Raw genomic sequence first — 25,222 nt, 5'->3', positions numbered from 1 at the left:
TTTCCTCTTGCGGAATGATGTCAGATTCGGATACTCTGATCATCACCAAAAAAACCACGACTCTGAAGAGCAAGAAATTAATCCTAGAATGATAAAACTAGTTTACTACAAATAAAAGTGATTCAGATTCAGGTTTTCAAAGGACAGGAGCATCAGTGAGATCAGACTGGGCTGTTTATCTGTATGGATGTTTTCCCACTTGTTTACCTGCCTCTTTATTTTTAAACTGATCTGTGACTCTGACTGTCAGGTGTGAAAATCTACAAATCAACATAAAAACCCACAGGAGCCTCTTTTCCTTTTTTCCCTGTGGAGGTGGAGTCAGTCAGCTGTTCCTATGGGAACTGGAGAGGAAAGAGGAGAAATGTGTCAAGTGGAGTCGGTGGATGATACCGGAAGTGAGATGATGTCACCTTCAAAATAAGATGTGAGAATGTGCTCAACTTCTCCCCTTTGTGCTTTGACTTTATAACAACGCCCCCCAGCTATCCTAAATTGTAAAGACCAATTAAATAACAAATTAATACCACCAGTTTTGCTCTCTGATACATGATCAGAAGGTTATATTATTTATACAAGTCTGTACTTTTATTTCTTCTCTCATTACCCCTTTTCCTTTGAGTTAGTCTCTACATCTGTATTCTGTGAAGGACTGCACAAAAAGAGGAAAATATACAACAGGCAATGTTACATATTTCAAAAACTGTACTCGTGATTTAAAGGGAGCAGACAAAAACAATGAATGCTAAAGGGTACAGTCGAAGACAAAATTATTAGCCCCCCTATGAAATTTGAAGTTTCTTCAAGATTTTCCCAAGTACTTTTTTAACAGAGCAAGGAATTTTCAACATAGCATTTCTGAACATACTAGTTTTCTCTAGAAGGCACAAATTATTTATATTTGCACACCAAAACAGAATTATTTAAGAAAAAACTAAAATGACCAGGGACATTATTATTAGCCCCCTTTAAGAAATGATCATTTATTAAGTCATTGCACAAACCACTTTTGTGCAATGATGTGCTTTCACTTCACAGGTGATGTACTTAAAGGTGATCAGGTGAATCAGGTGATTTCACTCAACAATTAAGTTAAAACATGGTATAAAAGCCTCAGTATGGGTCATTGAGCTGTCAGTTGAGAAAGCACCATGCCGAAAACTAAAGAAATCAGTTTGGACTTGAGAAAAAGAATTATTGATGCACACAAAGCAGGAGGATATACAAAGCTATCCAAGCGTTTCCAAGTGTCAAGAACTGGAGTGAGAAGTATAATCCAGAAATTCAAAGACAGCCACACAGTACAGAACAAGCCTGGCAGAGGTAGGAAGCGAAAGATTTCAAAGACCCTGGAAAGAAAACTAGTGAGAGATGTGTCTAAAGACCCCAGAACAACTGCCAAGACACTGGTGAATGACTTGGACACATCAGGAATCGTAGTCTCTAAGAAGACAGTCACTAGAGCTCTGCACAGGAATGGACTGTGAGGTTGCAGACCAAGAAAAACACCACTTTTGAAGAAGAGACACCTTCAAGCCAGACTCAAGTATGCTCAGGACAACCTGGAGAAAGATTATGCATACTGGAAGCGTGTCCTATGGTCTGATGAGACTAAACTAGAGCTCTTTGGCCATAGAGACACTGCTTATGTTTGGAGAAAAAAGGGAGAGGCATATAACCCAAAGAACACCGTCCCCACAGTGAAACACGGTGGTGGGAGTATTATGCTGTGGGGATGCTTCAGTGCATCTGGAATTGGAAATCTTGTCAAGGTGGAAGGAATCATGAACAAAGAAAGATATGTGGAGATTTTGAAAGAAAACCTTAAGCAGTCAGCAGTAAAACTGGGTCTAGGTCGTCGCTTCGTTTTCCAACATGACAACGATCCAAAACATACGTCTCTCTTGGTGAAGAACTATCTCCAGAAGACCAAAGTGATGTGGGTGTGACCTAAAGAAGAACGTCCATGCCAGAAGGCCATCAAATCTGGAGGAGCTTGAGAGATTAGCCAAAGAAGAATGGGCTGGGATTCCTCAGAAGAAGTGTCAGAGACTTGTTGAAAACAAACGACTGCAGGCTGTTATCCAGCAAAAAGGATACACAACTGACTATTAGGATCTGGGGGGCTAATAATTTTGACCCTGGTATTTTTTGTTTTTTGTGGAATATTTTCATTTCTGTGTGCAAACTAAAATAATGTAAGCATCCAAAATAAAACTAGGTTGTCTTAAAAAGCTGTGTTAAAAGTGTGTTGCTTTGTTTAAAAGCACTTGGGAAATACTTTTAAAACAATGACATTTTTGTAGGGGGGCTAATAATTTTGTCCTCAACTGCAGGTGTAATAAGCTAAGGCTTTAGCCTATATGTTTTCTGTCCTGTTTTGTTTTTGTGTTTACCTTTTGTTTTTTTATGTTAATTAAATAATTAACTTTATGTTTATTTATTGTCTGTCTATTTGTATATCTATATCAATGTATTTATCTACCAGTAAATGACTAAGCCAAGCTAAACTAAGCTAAGTTAAATTAAGATAAACTAAACTAAGATAACTCAAACTAAGATAAGCTAATCTAAGATAAGCTAAACTAAATGAAGCTAAACTAAGCTAAACCAAGCTAAAATAAGATAATCCAAGATAAACTAATCTACACAAAGGTAAGCTAAACTAAACTAAATTAAGGTAACTCAAACTAAGATAAGATAATCTAAGATAAGATAAACTAAATGAAGCTAAACTAAGATAAACCAAGCTAAAATAAGATAATGTAAGATAAAATAATCTATACTAAACTAAACTAAGATAAGCTAAACTAAACTAAAGGAAACTAAACTAAGTTAACTTAACCTAAACTAAGCCAAGCTAATCTAAGATAAGATAAACAATTTAAGATAAACTTATCTAATCTAAACAAAGCTAAGCTAAAGTAAGCTAAACTAAACTAAAATTATGAAAATGAATAATGAATGAACAGATATTAAAGTGTGCTTAGTTTTGCCTTTCTGCTGCTTCCAGTTAGCTGTTAAAATACAACAAATTGCAATAATATCAAACAAAATTAACTGAACACAAAAGGCTCTAATAATAAAAATAATGGTGCCATTTCAAAGTGGAGTTTTCTACTGAGACTCTCAATTATCTCAGAAATTGACATTGTGATGATGATATTTAAAAACAAAACAAAACAAAAAAAAAAAACCAAACATATTGTGCAACCCAAATTCTGTGTTAATCTTAATTTAAGCATAAAGTGGTTTAACACTGTACCCTAGTTTTGTAAATTTAAAGCTTCTGAACTATGTTGTAAATTAAACATATTTTGGCTTATTTGTATGTTCGTGTCTTTTTTGTTTTGTTTTTACATGTTCAAAATAAATATCAGTTTCAAATATCAATCATCCCTTAGTTATTATTGTTTGTTGTATTTTTGTGTGTGAATTTTATTTATTTATTTTTTTCTTCACGATATCAGTGGTACTGTGTGCTGAAAAGCAAAGTAATGTATAAAATAAATAAAGAAACAAATTTAAAAAGATGCTCCATATATACCATCTACAACACTGCAGTGATGAACACATTATTGCAATATTAATTATTATCTAATAATTGTATTATTATGACACAGGCCTGTCATAATGTGTGCTTTTACTTTTGGTACTTAAAGTATATTTTGATTGTAATATTTTTGTGTTTTTACTCAAAGAAAATCTTGAATGCAGGACTGTTTTTATATATATTGTTATTTTCATATATATAATGTATTTGTGTACTGAATTTAATTATTTATTTTTTACTTTTTATTTTGATTTTTATTTATTTATTCATTTATTTTTACTTGTATGTGTATTTGTATGTATTTATTGTATTATATATTTATTTTTAGGAGGCCTGTTGTTAGTGGGTCAATTCCATTATCTGTTATTTATCCACAGAACATCTAACTACTAAATGGTGCTTATGCTGTAATTTATTTTGAAGGGCCCGGCCGGATGTCCAGGTTTACTTTATGACAGTGACTCTTATAAACGTGACGCTGCTGGTGTCTGCAGGGACAGATGAGTTGTGATCGTCCACCTGGTTGTGTTTGGAGGAAGAAGAAGAGGAAGAAGCAGCAGCAGCAGCTCATCACTGAGTGTGACTCTCTGACTGACCAACACCTGCGAGCACTTTCAACTCAAACCAAAGTAAGTTTTTATATTTACATTTTCTGACAAACAGGAAGCGTTTCTACTGAGATATTGCGCCTAGAAATATCAAAATGCCTGTACTTCGATGATCAGCTGGTGTCACGAGGCAACTTTTCTCAACCTCAAGAATTTTAGTGCAGCATGCAGCCTTCACACCAACAGTCATAAAGCTGCAGCAGCCTGAGCTGTTCATACATGTAACTGTAATATAATGTGCAGGTCAGTGCAGCACTTTGATTGTACTCCCTCTGGCTGTTCACTCTCTGTGTGTTATCTGTTTTCGCTCTGGATCCACCCTCTGGGGAATGACCTAATATACTTTGCATTGCAAATGTTTGGTTACGCAATCTAACTGTTGGGAGACAGGTGTAATGTTGCCTCCAAGCAATTAAATCTGTCGTTTGGAGGCAGTTGGAGAGGTTTTTCTTAACATCATGACCAACAGGTTGAACACAATCTGAGCCTGCATAGAGCTTAGTATTGTCTAGATTAAATGTACATTCCTAAATATGCCTTTCAGTGTATTTTAGTAATTATGCATGACGTGTTTCTCTGCAGCCAGCTGTTTTTCACCATAGTTGATGCAGAAGTAAAAATAAAATCTGATGTCAAAGCATGAAAAAACTAAAATGAATTCAGTATTTTATAAAAGCATTATTTTATTCATATAATTAATTTTTTTCTTGATTTTGGTTAGGTTGTCACATGACAGTTCTACACGTTAAATGAGATGTTAAAAAAATAAAAATAAAAGATAAAAATAAAAAATCCGTACATGAGGGTGCACAGCACCAGTCCCAGTCCACCTAAAAACAATCAAATAATGAATTTAAATTTTAATAAATAAACACAATAAAATAAATAGTGATAGTATTTATTTTTTTAAAAGGAATAAAAAATAAAATAAAATAGGCAGGGCAAGGCAAAACAAAATTCACTCGGACCATGCAAAATAATTCCAAAAATCCCCCCAGATTGGTCCTTGAGCACCGTTAGTCATCCCAGGCAGCATGGATTCATAAGAGGCAGTTTTTATCATACAGTCAACCCATTCTTTTATTTCAGGGGGTTCGTTCACTTTCAGTACCTGACTTTTATTCCAGTCACTGTAGTGACTCCAGCCATAACAACTGAGAATTCATCCTTTGACATATTTTTGTGATCTGTCCCCGCATGGACACAGTCCTGGAGACACTGGTAGTGTCTTTTTATAAAAGCATTATTGTAGCTTGTCCAGTAAGCATTAAGATTTGACTTAGCTTTGATCCTTAATATGAAGTTATTCCAGCTTTTGTAAAATCAAATTTTAGATTTTTATCTCACAAATTTGATTCAGCAAGTCAAACTCTGAGATAGTACATAAAAACTTATGAGGCAGTATATACAGTTTTAGCTTATTAAATCAAAATTATGAGAGAAATTTGATATTCTAAGTCAAAATGAGGTGATAATGAGTCTAATGTACATTATTAATGTTTTATTGAGTTGAAAATGTGAGATGATACGTCAAAATAATTATTTGATGAGTCAAAATTTTTTAGAAAAAGAAGTAAAAATTTAGATTTACTGAATCAAGATTATGAGAGCAAATACAAAAGTATGAGATTAAAAACTCATAATTCTGACTTTTTATCTCTTAATTCAAGTCAAATTTTAGATTTTTGTCTCACAAATTTGACTCAGCAGGTCAAAAGTCTGAGAAAGTACAAAAAAGTTATGAGACAGTGTCAAATTTTGTTTTATTAAGTCAAAAGTACAAGAGAAAATGTCAAAAAAATAGATAAAAATTAAAGTTTTGATGCACTAAGTCAAAATTAGAAGGTAGGGAGTCAAAGGTTTGTATTATTATTGTATTTTAAGCTAAAGTTATGAGATGGTACATCAAAATAAGTCGAAATTTGGCTGAATTTGATCAAATGAGCCTCACTCTTCTTCTCTGAACCCTTCCTGTGTCTCCTCTCAGACAGCTCCACCTCCTCGGACCGTCCTGGTAAAGAGTTGTCACCTTTGGATGTCTGTAGCCTGACGATGGAGAAGTACGAGAAGATAGGAAAGATCGGAGAGGGCTCCTATGGCGTCGTCTTCAAGTGCAGGAACAGAGACACGGGGCAGATCGTCGCCATCAAGAAGTTTGTGGAGTCAGAGGACGATCCCATCATCAAGAAGATTGCACTGAGGGAGATCAGGATGCTCAAGGTGACGGCACGTTAATGTCCTTCATACCTTCTGTTTCTGCTCTCAGAAACTCCCCAGCTGATGTTAAACTGATGTAACAACAGTTACAGATTTATCTGTGTATGGAGGCCCAGTGCTGCCTGGAAAAGTTTAGTCAGGATTAAATACAAATTCTAATATCTCACAATTATGAAATTTGACTCAGTAAGTCCAAAGTATGAGATATCACATCAAACCTAGAAGACAGTTTATCAAACATGGCTTATTAATGTCAAAAATGATGATACACGGTGAATTTGTCAAACCTAGGAGATAATGAGTCAAATGTGTACATTATTAATGTTTTATTGAGTTGACATTGTGAGATTGTACATCAAAAGTTTGACTTAAGTTACAATTATTAGAGGAAAATAGAGTAAATGAAAAGTATGTCATTAAACTCACCATTTTGACTTTTTTAGCTCCTTATTTTAGTCAGTTTTTAGATTTTTATGTTGAAAATTGGACTCAGCAAGTCAAAAGTCTGAGATATCACATCAACTCTAGAATACAGTATGTCAGATTTTGTCTTACTAAATCAAAATTATGAGAGAAAATGTCAAAAATGAGATTAAAGAGTGAAAAAGTTGATTCTCTAAGTCAAGATTAGGAGATAATGAGTAAAATGTGTCCAACATTCATGTGTTGCTGAGTTAAAATTGTGAGGTGGTACACCAAAATAATGATTTAGTAAGTCAAAATCAAAATGACTTAAGTCACAATTATATATGGAAAAAATAAAACAACTTTTATTTACCAAATCAAGATTATGAGAGTAACTCAGTAACTCAAAATTTTGACTTTTTATCTCTTAAGTCAAGTTTTTAGATTTTTATTTAAAAAAAATCAAAAGTCTGAGATATCACATCAAACCTAGAAGACAGTATGTCAAATATGGCTTATTAAATCAAAATTATGAGAGAAAATTTAAGTCAAAATTAGGAGATAGGGAGTCAAACATCTGTGTTATTATTGCATTTTTAAGTTAAAATTATGAGATAGTTCATCAAAATAATGATTTAGTAAGTCAAAATTTGACTTAAGTCACAATAATAAGAGGAAAAAGTAAAAAAAAAATAAATAAATTGCCAAAGCAAGATTATGAGAGTAAATCAAAAGTATGAGATTAAAACTGTAAAAATATTTTTATCTCACAAATTTGACAAAGCAAGTGAAAAGTTGATAGATAGAGTATGTTATTTTTTTGGTTTATGAGTCAATTTCAAGAGAGAAAATGTCCAAAAACTTCGCTAAAATATATTAAAAAAAAGAATCAAATTTAGGATATAATGAGTCAAATGTTTATGTTGTTATTATTGTACTTTTAAGTTGAAATTATGAGAGAGGACATCAAAATAATAATTTAAGGATTTTGATTTACTGAATCAAGATTATGAGAGTATATCAAAAGATGACATTAATAATGAAAACATTTTACTTTTAAGCTCACAGTTTTGACTTAGTAAATCCAAATTTTCTCTTATGAAAAGCATTTTCACTTTTTTGTCTTTTCCTGGCCTCTGTACCCATTTGTAATGATACTTCAAATGCATGAAAAATAAATAAATAAATATCAACAAATTTGGTATTATATTGACTCACATTATGTCTTTCTTCATCAAAGAAGCTACAGCTTTACATGTACAATATAGTTGACTCCCATCTCACCATAATATGGTAGGTAGATGGTAGAAAGTATATATAAATAAACTAGTGATCAGAGTTTGGTCTATTATTTTTTTCTTCCCTATTACTTTAAATTCTATCCTGGACATAAAATAAAATCCTGCACAGTCAAAAAAAAAGCAACCCTGTGATGCAACACTTTAATCTAAAGTCTGATTTGACCTTCTAAAGATGCAAATCCTGTTTTTAGTGTCTCTGCTGAGCCGAGCGGCCAGCAGGAGGGACAGCATGCAGTTAATTCTGCAGACAGAGGGGAAGCGTTTTTGTAGCTGCTGCACAGAGAAAAGAGCAGCGTTCAAAAGAAGTTTAGAGCACTGTAATCAAACAGGAAAAACCCTGCAGGGTCGAGGCTGACGGCAGTACTTAAATCAGGATGTGAAATGACTGTGAAAATTATTTTAATAACAGGAAATGAGAAATTAAAAGGCTTAAGTACAAAGTGTGGAGCACTGTTCACTTAATCAAAGTCTGATTTTACTTAAAATGTTAATTTAATCAATTAAACCTAAACCATTAAGTGATTAGTGCTGCCTGGCAACAGAGACTTTATCAATGTGGAAATAAACGACAAAACTTCAACAGCATCTGCCTCTTAGTCTCCTCCTTGGACAAAAATAAAAATATAAAGGCTATTCTGTTTTGTAAGTTTTGTTTTGTTGAAGCTGAAACCTGCTTGTGTTTTGTTGCATCCTAATTATCAAAGCTGCTCCGCTACAATTGTCAGAGGTTTAATTAGTCATGCTGTGGGTGGGTGTGTGAGGCTGCTGGACATCAGGAGCTCATAAATAGGACAGGACGAAGACGGGTTGTCAGGGGCAACAGCATGTTTATGACCATCTGTTAACAGTTTAGTCTGTTTGATAAAAGCAAACCACAGCTGGTGCACTTCTCTCACCAGTTTACTCTACTGGTTTACTGGTTTTATTGAGCGGTATTTGTCTTCTGTGTTTTATATCTCTGCAGCAACTGAAACACGCCAACCTGGTGAACCTGATCGAGGTGTTTCGACGTAAACGGAAGCTTCACCTGGTGTTCGAGTACTGCGACCACACGGTCCTCAACGAGCTGGACCGCCATCCCAGAGGGTGGGTGTGTCTCCAGACTCTTCACTGAAAGCAAGCAAAACCTTATTTATACAGAACATTTAATTTGTGCTGCACAGTGTGTGAGCTGCCACAGAAGCTGTAGCCATAAACACTATGTGCACAGTGTAAAGACAAAACTTGAGACAGACATAAACACAGTTAAAACAGATGCATAAACGTGAAGAAGTAGGAATATAAATTAAAATAATTAAGATTAGCAACCATCCACGAAGAATAAATAAGACATTAAAACCATGAAAAAATAGTAAGAATTAAATTAAATTAAAAAAAAATTAAGACCAACAGTTTGCCAAAAAAACAGACACCTGAGTTAATAAAAAAGACAGAAGAATAAGATAAAAATAAAATAATAAAAATAATTATCGAGATCGGCAAGCCACATTACTGAAAGGTGCAGCCTAAAAGGACTGTTTTCAGTTTAGTTTCAAAGGAGGATAGCACGCCATAGTCACCAGTTAACCTGCATGTGTTTGGACTGTGGGAGGACGCTGGAGTACCTGGAGAAACGTCAGCATAAGTATCCCACAATGCAGTGCGGTTTACAATAACATTTATAACAAACAGAGATCAACAGCTCTGTACTCTTCAGTTCAAGTGTAAGCATGTAATAAGTGTAAGATTTCACTTATTATAATTTTCAAACTATTTTTAAAATTGGCATGGGTTACCATGGTGTCTTAAAAGATACACACTACAATTTGTGTTTGTAAAATGGTGGGTTAAAAACTGATACAGCTAAGAATTGCGATATTTTTGTGCGACAATATCGTATTGTCACACAGTGCCAAGTATCAATTTTTGTAAATATATATTAAATATATATATATATATATATATATATATATAAATGATCAATATGAGAAATACCAATCAAACTTTAGGTGGCCTACTAGAATAATACAATCCGTTGCTCTTTCAGTTCACTGGATTCATTTTGCTGCAAAAACAAAATGGCTGAAGTGACATGAAGAGGCTGAAAACTTTGTCATTAGACAAAACAGATGTTGACAAAGTTCTCCTTTGGGGACAGAATTTACAGTTGAAAAAAGGTAATATATTGCAAAAAATGTTATCGCAACATATTGAAAATCGCAATAATATTGTATCATGACTTAAATATTGTGGTAATGTTGTGTCATGGATCCTGTGGTGATTCAATGTAGTGCCCGATATGTGCTTTGCAACACAGTGTCAGACTGTTCAGTGGAATCATATCATGACAAGATAAACAAGGCAATATACAAAATTCTGATCCAAATACTTTGTGAACAAAAACTAACAAAGTGACTAAAATATTATTTTTTTTTTTACCTTCATGGAGGTTGATAAAATCTCACCACAAGGTCAGTTCAGTGGCTGTTTTTGAATCACATGATCGTCTTCAGCGGATGGAGTTTGCCCAGTTTTCACAGAAATGTGTCAATTTTTACTCAAAATTTCAGGACTTCTCGTCCATGCCGGTCGACTTTAAGACTGTTATCTGTTGAAGATCATGTGATACAGTCAACAGCTCCAGAAGAGCTACTGGATGGACATGGAGGTGACATTGTTTTTTGTTTAACTTCTGTTTTCAAGGTCAAAAATAAACATTTTAAGTCTTGAAAGTGTCAAATATATACATGATTTTACACATGTTGCTCACAGTATAAAATATGTTGGTTTTGGTTTCATTTTTAGTCCGAAAACCAAAATTATTCCAAATAAAATATTCACCAAAAAACAAGACATAGAAATAAAGAAAGAAAAAATGAAACCAACTATAAACAGCATATAACACAAGCGTTTATACATAAAGTGAAGCATGACTTTTCCAAAAATCTTAAGGTTAAAATAAATTGATATTGATGTAAAAATATCCTTTAAAGATTTATCCTCGGCCCTGTGTGTGTGTGTAAAGCGATAAACCTTTAGAAACGTGTATTAGTGATGCAATAAAAAGAAAATATTTCTTTATTGAGGATCGTTTTTTCTGAGTTATATGAAAGGAGCACACAGCTCAGTTTACTGTACTGACATAACTCTGTCACTCTGAGATACTGCGAGCATAAATCTGAGCATGGCGGCTTTTGATTCAACAGAGTGCTGTGTACTTTCTATTATCTCTACATTACATATACACCACACCGTACACCCAGCTTTGTCCCACTGTGACGGGCGCGTCGCTCGTCTCCCGGGAAGCTGACCTGCCCACTGTGGAATGTTTACAGTGATGCTCTCCCAGAATGCATTGCTGGTGTGGAGCTGTCTGGACTCTTTAGGCTGGGCCACATTTTATACGGAGTGTTTTGGCTGTCTGGTTGTCTCCCTCTGCTGCTGGCCCGTAGCCTCCTGGACACAGAGGGTTCAAAAGAAGGGGAAACAAAGTGGGGTAGAAGGGGCGGAGACTGTTATTAATTGCCAGTCACAAGGCTCGATTTAGCCATTTCCACGGCAACACTGATGGATGATGGTCTCTGAACCAACAAAGGCTCAGTGTTGGACGTCCAGACGAACAGTGGAAACAGCTCACTGTCCGCTGCAGAGCCGTATGAGGGATCAGGGACGAAGACAGAGCTGGACAGGCGAAAACTAGAGATGATGGCAAAAAATAGACAAAAGATGCTTTCAGATAATCTAAAAAACAAAGTTATCCATCTATTCATGCTTCTGTTATTAGATTCATTTTTTGGTGTCTGTGTCACTCTGCAGTTACACCTCCAAAATGCTAGTCAGCGGCGGGGTTTCTGTGAAGTGCTGTAAACTTTAGTTGATCCAAAACACACATTAAACATGACTTAATAGAGACAATTTCAAACACAAGTGCACAAATCAGCTTCACTATAACTCGCAGCATTCACAGACAAACACTTGCCTTTATCTGGACACATTTTCCCCACAAATACAACATGCTAATGTTTTTAGCACAAGCCTATGGCATTTTACATTGTATAAATTATCCTAGCAACAAACAGAGATTTCCTCTGCTCATATGAAGCCAGGATAAATTACATGCAAGACATAAAATGTTTTTTATGGAGGCTTTATTGTCTTCACAATATATTGTTTCTTGTCTGTGAAATTAAAGTAAATAAAAGCTTTGTTTCCACTGAGGGAAATGGTTTCAGCTTACAGAAATAAACAGGAGGTCTGTGTCACGTGTATTTAAATTCTAGGGAGGTGCACGTCAGGCCACAGTGTAGGGTACGGTGTCAACGCAGACGTATAAATCCCTCATCAGACAGAGGGTGAATACAGGTGTTCCTTCACAGATAGTACGGTATGAGGAAAATAAAGTATTTTTTGACAACTAAAGCATGAAAACATGTTCTAGTAGAAACCCAAAATACAAGCATGAGCCTGCAAATGAGAAAAATAGGTCCTCTTTAAGGTTAATCCTCTGGGGAGCATGACTGTCTGTACATGAGGCGAACAAAAGGTGATGTTAGCGCCTGTCTCTTTAAGCCCCTCAGCTGAAAAGCCCAGTCTGCTCTGATTGGTCAGGGTTCAAGTCTCTTGGGGTTTTGTTTACAAGTGAGGGTAGAATGGAGGTGGTTCGGGCATCTGATCAGGATGCCTCCTGGGTGCCTCCCATTGGAGGTGTTCTGGTCATGTCTCACTGGTAGGAGGCCCCGGGCAGACCCAGAACACACTGCAGGGACTACATATCCTATCAGGCCTGGGAACGCCTTGAGGTCTCCCAGGAGGAGCTGGAAAGCGTTGCTGGGGAGAGGGACGTCTGGGGTGCTTTGCTCAGCCTGATGCCCCCACGACCTGAACCGATGAACATGGATAGAGCTTCCTGGAGCTTTCAGCCAAGTGTTATGACCTTCATCTCCAGGGGTCTCATTTGTAAAACAATGTGTAGGATCCATACTAAAAATGTATGTACAGACAAGAAACAAAAATGTTGTGCACCAAAAAAACATTCGACAACGTTTAAAACCAGGCGTCCACCTCACCATCTGCGTCACCAATTTCCTGTCTCCAAAATGTCTGTAAGCATCGGTCACAGTTTCTCACATCAAGTCTGTTTTTATTCATCACAACTTTTCCATGGGGAAGTGGTGTACGCCTCTTTCAGGCCTTGTTTTGTGCGTATGCAGTGTTTTTAAAAGAGACCCCAGATCTTGTTTGCTCAGTTGTCGAGTAGGATTATTAGTTTAGTGATTAATGAGCTAATCCTGACATGTTGGTTTCCTTCTTGTCTTACAGAGTTCCTGAGCACCTTGTAAAAAGTATAACCTGGCAGACTCTTCAAGCGGTCAACTTCTGTCACAAACAAAATGTAAGTGACTCGTACTCTGTCTTTTCCTAGTCCTACTCCCACCTGTCTCTTCATGTCGTACACACAGTGTGTGTTTGAGTCGTCAAAGCTTCCCTTCAGCTTGTTTTTGAATTCCTCTGGTCTCCTCCCACCCTGCCTTCTGCTTTATGGCTCTTTTTTTTTTTAACAAGAATTCCTTCCCCTTGGCCGACCAGCAGTTAATGTATCACCTAGACACAACAAGACCTACAAGGGCCCCCATTTAACAGCAGCACTGTCTCTCCCTCCTCCTACTGATACTCACACAGACCCCTCTCTATTCTCTGCATCTCACACCACACAGTACCTGAACACGTTATAGTGATTTTAATTTGTTTCTGCTCCTGCAGTGCATCCATCGAGACGTCAAGCCAGAAAATATCCTCATCACCAAACACCAAGTCATCAAACTGTGTGACTTTGGGTTCGCCAGGATTCTCAGTAAGTTTGAAGTCTGTGTAAACAGCTGTTACATCTTTGACACTGCCACCTGGTGGACACTTTGTGTTGCATTCAGTGGTGCTGGCTTTGTAGTATTTCAAGGCTTCAGTCATTAAATGCTGTTGTGTTTCAGGCAGCGGTGGAAGACATATTCAGATTCTCAGTAAAAGTACGAATACAACCACACTACAAGTAAAAGTCCTCCATTAAAAACCTTACTTAAGTAAAAGTATCTAAGTATTAACTGCAAAATGTCCTTAAAGTATGACTGCTCACTGTGCAGTAAAATGTTGCCCCTCACTGCTTTACTATTCTATATGATGTTTTTGGATTAATATCACTGCTGCAATAATGTGTACGTTGCATGTTCCTGCTAAAGATGTTTTAGGTTGTTATAGTTTCCCAGCTGATCCAAGAGAGTATCTTTAAGAGTTTATTGAGCTGTAAGAAGTATGAGACTTTCCTGAACACACACCCAAACACTCCATCTTTTAATTTATCAGAAATATTCAAAATCAAATCTGGAGAAACATGGTTTTTACTGGACAGGAAGGGGATGAAAAACTGTAATGTGAAACCTTGATTGTGGTTATTAGAGTCATAGACAGGATCAAACTGTAACATATCTACAAACTTTTGGACAAACACTAAATAACTCCAGCATAAATATTTGATAACATAAAGCCAGTATATTAAACTAATCTCTGTTTCTTCAACACAAAAGTGAACATCGTGGTTGTGTGATCCATAAAAAAAGTCCTTCATCTTTCACGATGACCTGATAGCTTATTCTGAACAAACCTCACATCATGTGTTTCTGTGTTTTGTATCACCAGCTGGTCCGTGTGATTACTACACAGACTACGTGGCGACTCGTTGGTACCGTGCCCCTGAGCTGCTGGTGGGAGACACTCAGTACGGCCCCCCGGTGGACGTGTGGGCGATTGGTTGTGTGTTCGCTGAGCTGCTGTCGGGGATCCCTCTGTGGCCCGGGAAGTCTGACATGGACCAACTGTACCTGATCAGGAAGACTCTGGGTAAAAAATCAGTCCGCTGCTGCAGGAGTTAAACAATACTGTGTAGAAGGGAGTTGTGATGTGTTTGGCTGAGGATGAATAACATGGACATTAACTGTCTTTTGTAATTAAGATTAAACAGAAAAAGCAAATTCAAAATTTTCACAAAGCTCTGAAACAAACAGGAAACAGGGCTTTATTGTTATATAAAGTTATATACAATTCACTTTAATGCAATGAACATAATCACAAAGCATAAAATTCTGCATCACATACTGTAGAAAATGGTGACAGATATATTAAATATGTGAATTTTAGGATTAATTACAAGGATTATCAGGATATCATTAATCCTCCAAGACCCACAGAGGCCCATTTTTGTCTTTTCAAGGGGGGGACAGGGGAACTTTTGGGGGGAGAGCAAGTCAACAGTACATGCCACATAGAGGTGGTATATATCACCTGAAAGCATGCAACCTGAAGATTAATTTGAGATACAGCTCAGCACTGTGTCCAGTGTTTCTAGTCATAAACCTGTAATAAACATTTTGTTTTAGTTAGGTACTATTCAAATTTTAAAGGAGTGTATAGGGCTTAGAACATTATGATCAAAGTATATGGCAGGCATTCCCATGCTCATTTGTATCTAATAAGTTGTTGCAGCAATTTTGGGGTTGATACCATTTGTGACCCAGTTTGTGTGCCAAATTTAAGCATGTTTTACCACTTAAAATTGATCAAAATGGTCAAATATTCCACCAGAATACCACATAAAGACACCAAGACCTTGAGCAACACCAAACAAAATATAATGCTGTGATTTGAAATCAAAAACTTTCTGTAATAACTGCATTTTTCGGTAATTAGATGGTGAGCATTTCTGTTCTGGAAACTGTTGGGACACCCTGTTATTGTCAATATACCTGTGAGCACCATCCATCCTCTGAATGTCTGAGGTCTCTAGTTTGTGGCTGTTTCATGAGCCTGTGCTTATCCTAGAGGTCACTGTAGGTCACCAGTGAGAGCTTTTGTATTTTACATACCTGAACCCATGTGTTTTTAATATTTATTTTTATATATAAATATGTGGGGAAAAAAAAACATCTTTTCACCATCACAGAAGTAATTTGAGACCTATTATGATGTAAGTAATATTATTCTTGTCCTCTGCAGGCGACCTGATCCCTCGACACCAGCAGGTCTTCAGCAACAACCAGTTCTTCTGTGGAGTTTCAATCCCAGAGCCACAAGAGATGGTGAGACACACAGATGTGCCCACAAAAGTGGATGTTGTTGCTTTTTTTAATCAATATTGGTTGTACTCAGATGATTCTTTGTATATTTTTGGTTTTCAGCTGCCCTAAATGCAGCACACAAAGGTTAAATAAAGAAAAGTCAACTGCGGAAAGACGAGAGAAAGTGAAATCTGGACTTTGCCAGACATATTCAAAGCAGTAAAATTACAAAACAGAAATTCTGTCTTTTTGTAGGAACCTTTGGAGCAGAAATATCCAAATCTGTCACATCAAGCTCTGAGTCTCATGAAGGTAAAGATGTCATGACGATGATCTTATGATCTGTTTCATGTTTTTCAGCCTGTTTTAATACACTTAAGATATGTACAAGCTTTGTATAATAAAGATTGGGTTTTTATCCAATGTTCATGTTATACAACATTTCAGAAAAACTATGACTTAAATTCTGAAACTGAACAACGAATCATAAACCATGTGCAAAGTGCAGTGTGTTCCCAAATATACAGAGTAAACACTCCATCATCTTGACTCTTAACTCTCATCTTAAGCCACCTGTGCCTGACCTCAACTGTCTTTTATTGATGGTTTAGGGTTGTCTGAGGATGGACCCGTCTGAGCGTCTGACCTGTGAGCAGCTGCTCCAACACCCGTACTTTGACAGCCTGCGAGAGAAGAGCGAGAGCACCTCTCGAGAGCAGGACCGCTCCAGCAACAAGAGGACACGTTTACCTCGCAAGCACCTTCCTCCTGGGGTCAGTAGCCTTCTGCAGGAAAATAATGATTGGACCTGAAACACCAAAATGCTACTGTATAGAGGGCTAATGTCAGTTTTAAATATTGCATCCAACATCTGTGAAATCTGCGAGAAAAGTTGTTTTCTTTAGGAGAAATCCTGGGAGGAATAATGCATGCATGTGTGCATTTTTTGCTTGGTCTGAAAATCATCCCTGAAATATTTATGTATGTTTTCTCTTTGCAGTATTTGCCGCAGCTGACCAGCAGCAGCATCTTCCCAGCGTTGGACAATAAGAAGTACTACAACAACCTGCGCAAGTTCAACTATCACCTACCGAACATCTGAACACGAGCTGAATGAAACTCGACACCATCAGCGAGCAGCGTTTTCTGAAGACTCAGGAGACAAAGCACAATCTGGTCACACCTCCGTTTTTTTAAACAAGAGGGTTCAACCACTTTTTAAAGTTTATGTTTCATCACTTGGGGTGTGTCGGGTGGCTCTTGATACTGATGTCAGTCTATGCACTATTCCCCCGACATGTGGACTCGACGCATGTTGGTTTTACGTACGTTGCCTACGTTTCAAGCTGTTTCTGTTGTATTTTGTAGACGTGTGAAGACAAGGAGCGATGTGCTGCTCTGCTCGTAGTCGCTGAGTAGACTGAAGGTAAAACTACCACGTACTGCCTTGCCTGGTTTGCCAAATGTATTTTTTATAATATAATGATGGACTCTTTAAAAAAGTTTGACATGTTTTTGGTAGTGAGTTTTATGTCTCGAGTAACTTATAATGTAGGACACAAACTTTTTTTGTCACGACTCATGAGCATTTCTGAAACTATTTATTGACGTCAGGAGTGGATATTCCTTTAACCAACATTTAGTAGCATGTAGCAGTAACAATACACACATCGTACTCATTATCTGTGGAACTTTGGTGCTAAGGATGTTCACAGCCATCTGTCTGTCCTCAGATATTGTACACATGCCAAATTAATCTAAAGGGAATTTATTCAAAAGGTTTTTCTCTTTGTACCCACATATGGAGTAATATTTTGAATGTTGAGAATATAATAAACTACAGAATAGTTCCATCTATCAAAAAAGTGTCAACAATATAAAGTGCTTTAACTTTGTTCATTGCTGTTTTCTTTAAATGGACAGTTCACCGCAAAATCAAAAATACGTATTTTTCCTCTTACCTGTACTGTTATTTATCAGTCTAGATAGTTTTGGTGTGAGTTGAAGAGTGTTGGAGATATCAGCCGTAGAGATGTCTGCCTTCTCTCCAATATAATGGAGCTAGATGGCACTCAGCTTGTGGTGCTCAAAGCGCCAAAAAATACATTCAAAAAACTCAACAGCAATGTCTCTTTCCAGAAATCATGACCTGGTTACTCAAGATAATCCCGTAAACTGTATTACTGTGCAGAAGGAAGCGTGCATCTACTGTTAGCTCACCTAGCACCCCTGGGCTAGCTAACGTTAATACCCAGACATGCCAAGCAAACACAGAGCTAGTGGTGGCGAACTGTTGTGTCTCCTTACGTTGTCTGTGCCTCGACCAAAAAGCTCCACTTGAACACATCGTAAAGACTACGGCCAATGACCAACTAGCACATATGTTCTGCATCTGCGTGTAGTCTGTATTCGTCATTCAAAAATGGAATCGGAAGACCAATAGGACTGATTCAAGATGCTAGTTAGCCAGTTAGCACATTAACAACACACCCTGATATTGAAAGAATGAAAGATATATATACTGTGTGCCAGCAAAAAAACCACAAACCATTATGAACCATATCTGCTGAAGAGCTCAAAGACTAAAAAATAGCCCCTACCTAATATAACAAGTTTGTTTGAGTCTCATGCCCTCTTTACTGTAGTCTGTTGTTTACTTTCCTCACTTCCATTCCTCTTCATGTGCACTGAGCTGAGCTACCAATCAGAGTGATTTCCCTCATCGATGGGCTCTGCCAGCTTTGACGCCGATTCAACATTCTGAATGAGCTGAAAAAGGCTGAGAAGTGCCAACAGTGTGGTGCACTGACCAACAGCAGACCGTCAGCTTCGTGTGTCAGGGTCCTTACAGCTCTGTTGAAGAAGACGCCTGTGATGTTTACACCTCGTGCTGTCAGGAGCTCGAGTCTCTCATCCATGAGTAGTTGTTGGGTGTAGTCTTGTAGGAAGAAAATACTTCCTACATGAAACTGCTCACAACAAGGTCTGTGGATTATCTTGATTAACCGGGTCGTGATTTCTGGAAAGAGACATTGATGTTGAGTTTTTTTAACTGTGTATTTTTTCATGGCGCTTTGAGCACCACAAGCCGAGTGCCATCTAGCTCCATTATATTGGAGAGAAGGCAGACATCTCTACGGCCGATATCTCCAACACTCGGCAACTCACACCAGAACAATCGAGACTGATAAATAGCACTACATGTAAGACTAAATATGTATTTTTGATTTTAGGATGAGCTGTCCCTTTAAAGCTTGATTATACTTCAAGCTGAAAGGTGACACATCAACCTGAATATTTTCTCTGCACGACTTAATGATTCACATGAAAATACACTTAACATTTTAGCTGAAGGATCTCCGTGCTGCACACTATAAGCCCCTCAGTCTGTCCTATGTCAAGACTGGCTCTTTTACTTTGGAAACCTTAAAAATAGTGCCCTTATTTTTAAATGATAACAGTCTCTTCTAAACAGGACGTTTTTTCTGATATCATTCCAGGTCCAGTGCTAGGTCCAGATGTGGGAGCGCTGTCTGTAGTCTGTTAACTGTTGTTTCTTTGTCTTTGATCCCGGGAAGATCACTGAGAAAAAGATACTCCAGGTTCCTGTGTGGAATTATTATAATATATAATAAGGGAACTAAATCAGAAAAAATGATTTAACATTTTAATAATGTTTGTAACATTAATTCAACTTTTTTTTTAAGATAACAAACACTTACTTTAGTTTGTGCAGAGCGATGATGCCCTTATCGGTTACATTTCCACACGACACCACCTCCATCATGTACAAACTCTGCTGCAGATTCTCTATAGAGCTCAGCCTCTCCAGGCAGCTGTCCTCAATGTACATACACTTGTTGAACTTGATTTCCTCCACATGTTTCAAACCATCTAGAAAAACAAACACAAAATTAGCACACTCTTTATGGATTAAACTTACATAGGCAAGGATTAACACTTGAGAAAAAAAAAAAATCTGCTCTTGTTTTTTGGATTAACAAGATGAAAACTTTTCTCATATTTCTGAGATACTGATCTCGTTAATTCAGAAAAAGAAGGCATCCGTACAGAGGACTTTACACCAAAATAAATCAGTGTGGACTCTGGCACCAAAGTGTGTGTGAGTGCAGCAGCCAACCAGGTCAGAGCTGATGCACTGTGTGTGCCTGCTCAGTGTAAAACATCCTGGCCACTTGCGTCACTTTTGGATAATCAGTCTGGGAGAGATGCACTTTCACCGTCGCCTTTCCTTTCTTGTTAACAAAGAGGGGAATCACTTTCAGGTCAACGGTGGAGGTCAAGCTCATGTTAACGTAGTTGATGCAAAATTTACACTTTCTGAACATAGCTTTAATCTTTGATTTGAGCAGGCTCTTAAGCCTGTTAATCCAACACTGACAGGCCCGGGTATCGAAACTTAATACCTTTTTGGTGCTGACTGAGTATCAAAAGCTGGCGTCAAATGTCTGGTCAAACTGATATTCTTTGTTTCATTAATCAAATAGTTCTCATTTCAAATCAACATTTTGCCATTTTAAGACTATTTTTTAGGTTAAACAGCTGCTTCCATTGAGACAACATTTAACAAGTCAGACGTTTGGCTTCTTTTGTTAAATGAAAAAAGGATTTTGTAGATAAACACTCTCATAGATCTTAAAGTAAGGCATTAAAATGTGTTATGGTGTTATATCCAAACTAAGGTAATGCCACTGTGGCAACACTAGTATGAAAAAAATATTAAATTGTACTCCATGATAAACCATAAAACTCATATCTGAATTTGCCCCAGCTAGCTGTATTTTTAAATTAAGATTAACATAAAGTACTGTTAACGTTAGCATGTTATACTGACATGCTAAATGTTAACAAGTCTTTTTATAAGCCTACTAACTTGATGCACGCTAAATCCTGACATGTTAAATTTCTAACAATAGATTGATAATCTTGTTTCCTTATTCTTTGATTAATAATTCTTAATACAAATCGACATTTTGCCAATTTTTTACTATTTTTACAGTTGCTTGTATTTAGATAACAGAAGAAGACAACAGAAGTCTGGCTTCTTTTGTGAAATGAAAATGGGATTTTGTAGATAAATATTCTCATTAATCTTGACGTAAGGCATCAATAAAACAGTAGAGTATGCTACAGTGTCATATTGAAAAACAGACACCACTGTAGCGGTACTAGTATCAAAAAATGTCAAAATTATATTTCATTTGAAACCATAAAAACTGTCTGAATTTGCCCCAGCTAGCTGTATTTTTTAATTAAAGAGTAACATAGAGTGCTGCTAATGTTAGCATGTTATACTGACATGCTTTCGTTAGCATATTATACTGACATGCTAACATTTGCATCTTATACTGACATGCAAACGTCAGCATCTTACACAGACACGTTAATGTTAGCATGTTATACCGAAATGCTAAATGTAAATAAGTTTCGTTGGCATGTTAACAAGCTAACAATAGCATGCTAATTTGCTAAATATAACATGCTAGCGGCCAGTCCTCAAATTTCAAACATTAATGTTGTCAAACAACAGACTCTCAATATAAATATTTAAATTTATATATTTTATTTTTTTTAGTGGTAGCATGTTTAGATGCTAAACACACAGACAAGCCTTGCTAAAGAAGCTACATTTAACTGAATAAGTGGACCCGAGGCTAACACAGTAGATCTAAGACATCTTAAAGCTGATGTAAATCTAACTGTAAGGTTAGTAGGGCTGTACTGAATGTTGTTATTTATTTAATTTAATTACTAATTTATTTATTCACATTCAAAGCATCTATAAAGGTTTTCGAATGCAGCTTTGAATGTCTGTCATCATATTTTCTGACGCCATCGCCCTCGTTTAAACAAAATCCTCATTTTGGATTAATCGGATTAAATGAGTTAGTCTGTTTTTTTCTTTTTGTTAAATCAGCTTTCTTAAATGAATAAATGTAATTTGCAGTGCTGTTAGATTGCTGCTTGACCACCCCACTAATACAGGTGCATGCCTCGGAGAGCAAACTTTTTTTTAACTGCAGTGAAAAGCTAAACATCACGAATATGGATTAACGCAGAATATTTCATTAGATTAAAAACATGTTGTGAATTTTGCAAAAATACATCTGTTGTTTTGGGGGGTTTTTTCCAATGAATTTTGACTTTTTGGGCAATCCTATGCAGCGAATCCAATTCTACAAATAGTATAATGCTAATAAAATTAATGTAGCCTAATCTTTAATCTGCCCTTGTGTAGAAATACCAGGTTTAAACAGCATAAATGGAAATGCTGAAGAAAAAAAAATTAAAAAGCTGCGCAGCATTTGAATGTTGATTTGGAATTCGAATGTCGATGCTACGACTGAAGCTTCAAAGCTGTGAACTGTTCAGTAGAGCCCTAAATGTTATTATCTGAAATGTCAAGTTTTCTGTAAATTTTTCATTAGTCCTTTAATTTTGTGTTTGTGTTTCTGGTTTTAGTCTTGTTAAATCGATCCATGACCATATGGAGTGAAATGGAAACGAGAGCAGGACAATCCACAAGGACAAGAACATAATATTCTCCACATTGTAACACTGACCCAGGTGGTCAAACCCTCTGTGCATGATGCAGGATTCAGTAGCGTCTATCGCCTGGATCTTGTATCTGCCCAGAGCCCCAGTTGGCAGCGCGTTGTAGTCGTGTTGCCAGCGATCGAAACCTTCAAACCTCACTTTGGCACCGCATCTCAGCAGCCACTCTGCTGCAGCTCTGTCTGGACCAACGGCTTTTATCCTCTCATAGTCCACCCTGAGTAAACACCAACAAACACTCAATGTACCAAACAGGCTGATGTCATGAAATGTGACAGTGTGTGCTGAGAGGGCAGAGTAGAGGTGTCAAAGGGGTTACAAACGCGACAAATGTCAACCTACCCACCAGGACAAATCTCTTAAACTGAACAAATCTGCCACTGTTTATTTATATGGTTAATTATAAAGTAAAATACCATATTTGCAGGTTATTATATTGTAAAAATTGAGCATTTGCCTGTTTGTTTTTTTACCTGAATAGTTTGTGGACTGTTGGTCAAACTAAATAAACAAAACCACAGGGAACACTGGACTATGACAACTTGTGAAAGGCACTGTCGTCATTTTGACATTTTTATAGACTCATGTGTTCAATAAAAAAGAGGAAATACATTATAGAAATAACTGTCAGTTTCAGCCTTAATATTTTGAGAGATTAGGTCACAAAAAACCTGTACATTTCTGACAATAATATATTTTATCAACACTGAGCTGAACAAGATATCAGTAATGTTAATATCAGATTATGGTTATATTAACATAATATTACCAGAATGTCATTTTACTGGTTGTAAAGGCAACAAACAGTGGTACGGTGGTACAATTTCCTGACCATATGGCAGAGTCACATGATTAATATGTTCTCTGCTGTATGTTTGTCTACCATTCTAATTACTAATGATTATTTAGCAACATTTTGCCTTTAAATCATCCCCAAAATATCACCAAATTATCACTATTAAGGTAACTGGTCTTGATTTTCAAGTTAAAGTTATACAACTATCTAAATCACAGGGGAAATTAGGTACTGTTTCTTCTAGATCAAGCTATACACACTGAAAAAGAAAAAGAAGCGAAGCACCAAAATATTAGAAACACTATTCAGTATAACACAGTGCACTTCAACAGCCTCCTTATGACAATACAGTTGAGTCAACACTAGGGGTGGGGGAAAATCGATACAGCTTAATATTGCAATATTTTTGTGTGGCAATATCGTGTTGTCACACAGTGCCAAGTATTTTTTAATAGAAATTATTAATATTTCTAATACAAAATAAACTTTAGGTAGCCTACAGTATATGCTTTTAATATAATCAATTACTATTACATTTTGCTGTTAAAAAAAAAAAAAAAAAAAGAGGCTGAACTGAGATGAACAGACTTAAAACTTCACCTTATTAGATAAAACAGATGTTAAAGTTTTCCTTTCAGGACATAATTTACAGTTGACAAGATAATAAAGCACAATATTTCTCTGTATATTTCATCATGATAGTCAGCATATCGCAACGTATTTAAAACCACAATTATATTTTATTGTGACTCAAGCATTGTGATATCACTTAATGCTTTAAGGCTATCATTGCAATTTATTTTCAACCATTTACATTTAATCATACTACCTTTATTTTATTAACACTACTTGTATTTATACTTTTCTATTATTGCACTGTATGTATGTCTTGTATCTTGTTGTGTACCTGTTTTTATATCTTCTTGTTTGCACCTTCTGCTCATTCATTTATCAATTAATTTACTTTATACCAGGAACAGGGAAACAATTTCGTTGCTCCATGTTCTCTACAACAATAAATATAGATAGATAATAAATAATAAAATACTAAAATTAATATAGAGGGACAATAAAATCTCCCTTATCTCTTTTAAAACAGTTTTAACAATAACTGAACTTTATAATCTTAATGGAGATATGATTTATTGCTGGACTGTTGTATTAGACTTCATTAGCTTTAGCTAGGTGTACCTAATAAACTGGCAACTGAGTGTAAACAGTGACCTTTACAAATATGAAGATATGCAGACGAGGTAATTTGTGTGTTTGAGTTATATGAGGTGTATGTTAAGTGCTTTGCCGTTTTATTGATTATTATTAATCAGTGTGTCCATGCATTGCTGTGTAGCCATTAGCTAACACACGTAGCTTTATCACGATTCCATTAATAATGTCTCACTTGTTGAAGACTGCATTGAGCCAGCCCCAGAAGTGTCTGCGGCTCCACTCCCTCTGACCCACAGCACACTGCACTGCCCTCGATAACAGACTCATATCTGAAACACACATAGAAAATAAAGTAAATTATTACACTGTTGTTAAATTAGTGCTGTTAAACTAATGTTTGAGTCACTTAAACAAACAACTGAAACTGCGACACAGCTGAATCCGATAAAACAATCTCACCTGCCCTCCAACACACACGACTGTTTACATTTCAGACGCGTCCATCGCTGTGTCCTTTG

General features: G+C 36.5%; 2 protein-coding genes across 3 annotated transcripts; one reads left to right on the top strand and one right to left on the bottom strand.

Moving 5' to 3' along the window:
* Positions 1–279: 279 nt before the first annotated feature.
* cdkl1 (cyclin-dependent kinase-like 1 (CDC2-related kinase)) lies at positions 280–17,603 on the top strand. Of its 2 annotated transcripts, XM_049596005.1 has the most exons (11): positions 280–427; positions 4,048–4,182; positions 6,149–6,381; positions 9,049–9,170; positions 13,383–13,455; positions 13,824–13,914; positions 14,751–14,951; positions 16,104–16,186; positions 16,421–16,477; positions 16,777–16,938; positions 17,166–17,603. In XM_049596005.1, the coding sequence occupies exons 3-11, from the start codon at positions 6,214–6,216 to the stop codon at positions 17,265–17,267; spliced, it is 1,059 nt and encodes a 352-aa protein (XP_049451962.1). In that variant the 5' UTR covers positions 280–427; positions 4,048–4,182; positions 6,149–6,213; the 3' UTR covers positions 17,268–17,603. The 2 variants fall into 2 exon arrangements, with proteins under 2 accessions (XP_049451962.1, XP_049451961.1); XM_049596004.1 differs by lacking the exon at positions 280–427 and having other exon boundaries at positions 4,022–4,182.
* Positions 17,604–17,747: 144 nt separating this feature from the next.
* On the bottom strand, positions 17,748–25,222 carry dmac2l (distal membrane arm assembly component 2 like). Its single transcript, XM_049596006.1, has 5 exons — positions 25,164–25,222; positions 24,937–25,033; positions 22,750–22,958; positions 19,888–20,059; positions 17,748–19,771 (listed from the first exon to the last, which is right to left on the bottom strand). Exons 2-5 carry the CDS (start codon positions 25,029–25,031, stop codon positions 19,657–19,659), a joined length of 591 nt encoding a protein of 196 aa, XP_049451963.1. The 5' UTR covers positions 25,032–25,033; positions 25,164–25,222; the 3' UTR covers positions 17,748–19,656.

Source organism: Epinephelus fuscoguttatus, linkage group LG14 (genome assembly GCF_011397635.1).
Source record: "Epinephelus fuscoguttatus linkage group LG14, E.fuscoguttatus.final_Chr_v1".
Taxonomy (NCBI): domain Eukaryota; kingdom Metazoa; phylum Chordata; class Actinopteri; order Perciformes; family Serranidae; genus Epinephelus; species Epinephelus fuscoguttatus.
Note: the sequence above shows the minus strand (reverse complement) of the source record. Positions and strands in the feature narration are given on the sequence as shown.

Bases quoted from the DNA above. Each gene is read 5' to 3' on its own strand.
- cdkl1 (XM_049596005.1), top strand. From the start codon at position 6,214: ATGGAGAAGTACGAGAAGATAGGAAAGATCGGAGAGGGCTCCTATGGC. The intron at 13,456-13,823 runs GTAAGTGACTCG...CTGCTCCTGCAG, and splicing joins ACTTCTGTCACAAACAAAAT to TGCATCCATCGAGACGTCAA. The intron at 13,915-14,750 runs GTAAGTTTGAAG...TTGTATCACCAG, and splicing joins TGGGTTCGCCAGGATTCTCA to CTGGTCCGTGTGATTACTAC.
- dmac2l (XM_049596006.1), bottom strand. From the start codon at position 25,031: ATGAGTCTGTTATCGAGGGCAGTGCAGTGTGCTGTGGGTCAGAGGGAG. The intron at 22,959-24,936 runs GTGAGACATTAT...GTGTTTACTCAG, and splicing joins CTCAATGCAGTCTTCAACAA to GGTGGACTATGAGAGGATAA. The intron at 19,772-19,887 runs GTAAGTGTTTGT...AATTCCACACAG, and splicing joins ATCGCTCTGCACAAACTAAA to GAACCTGGAGTATCTTTTTC.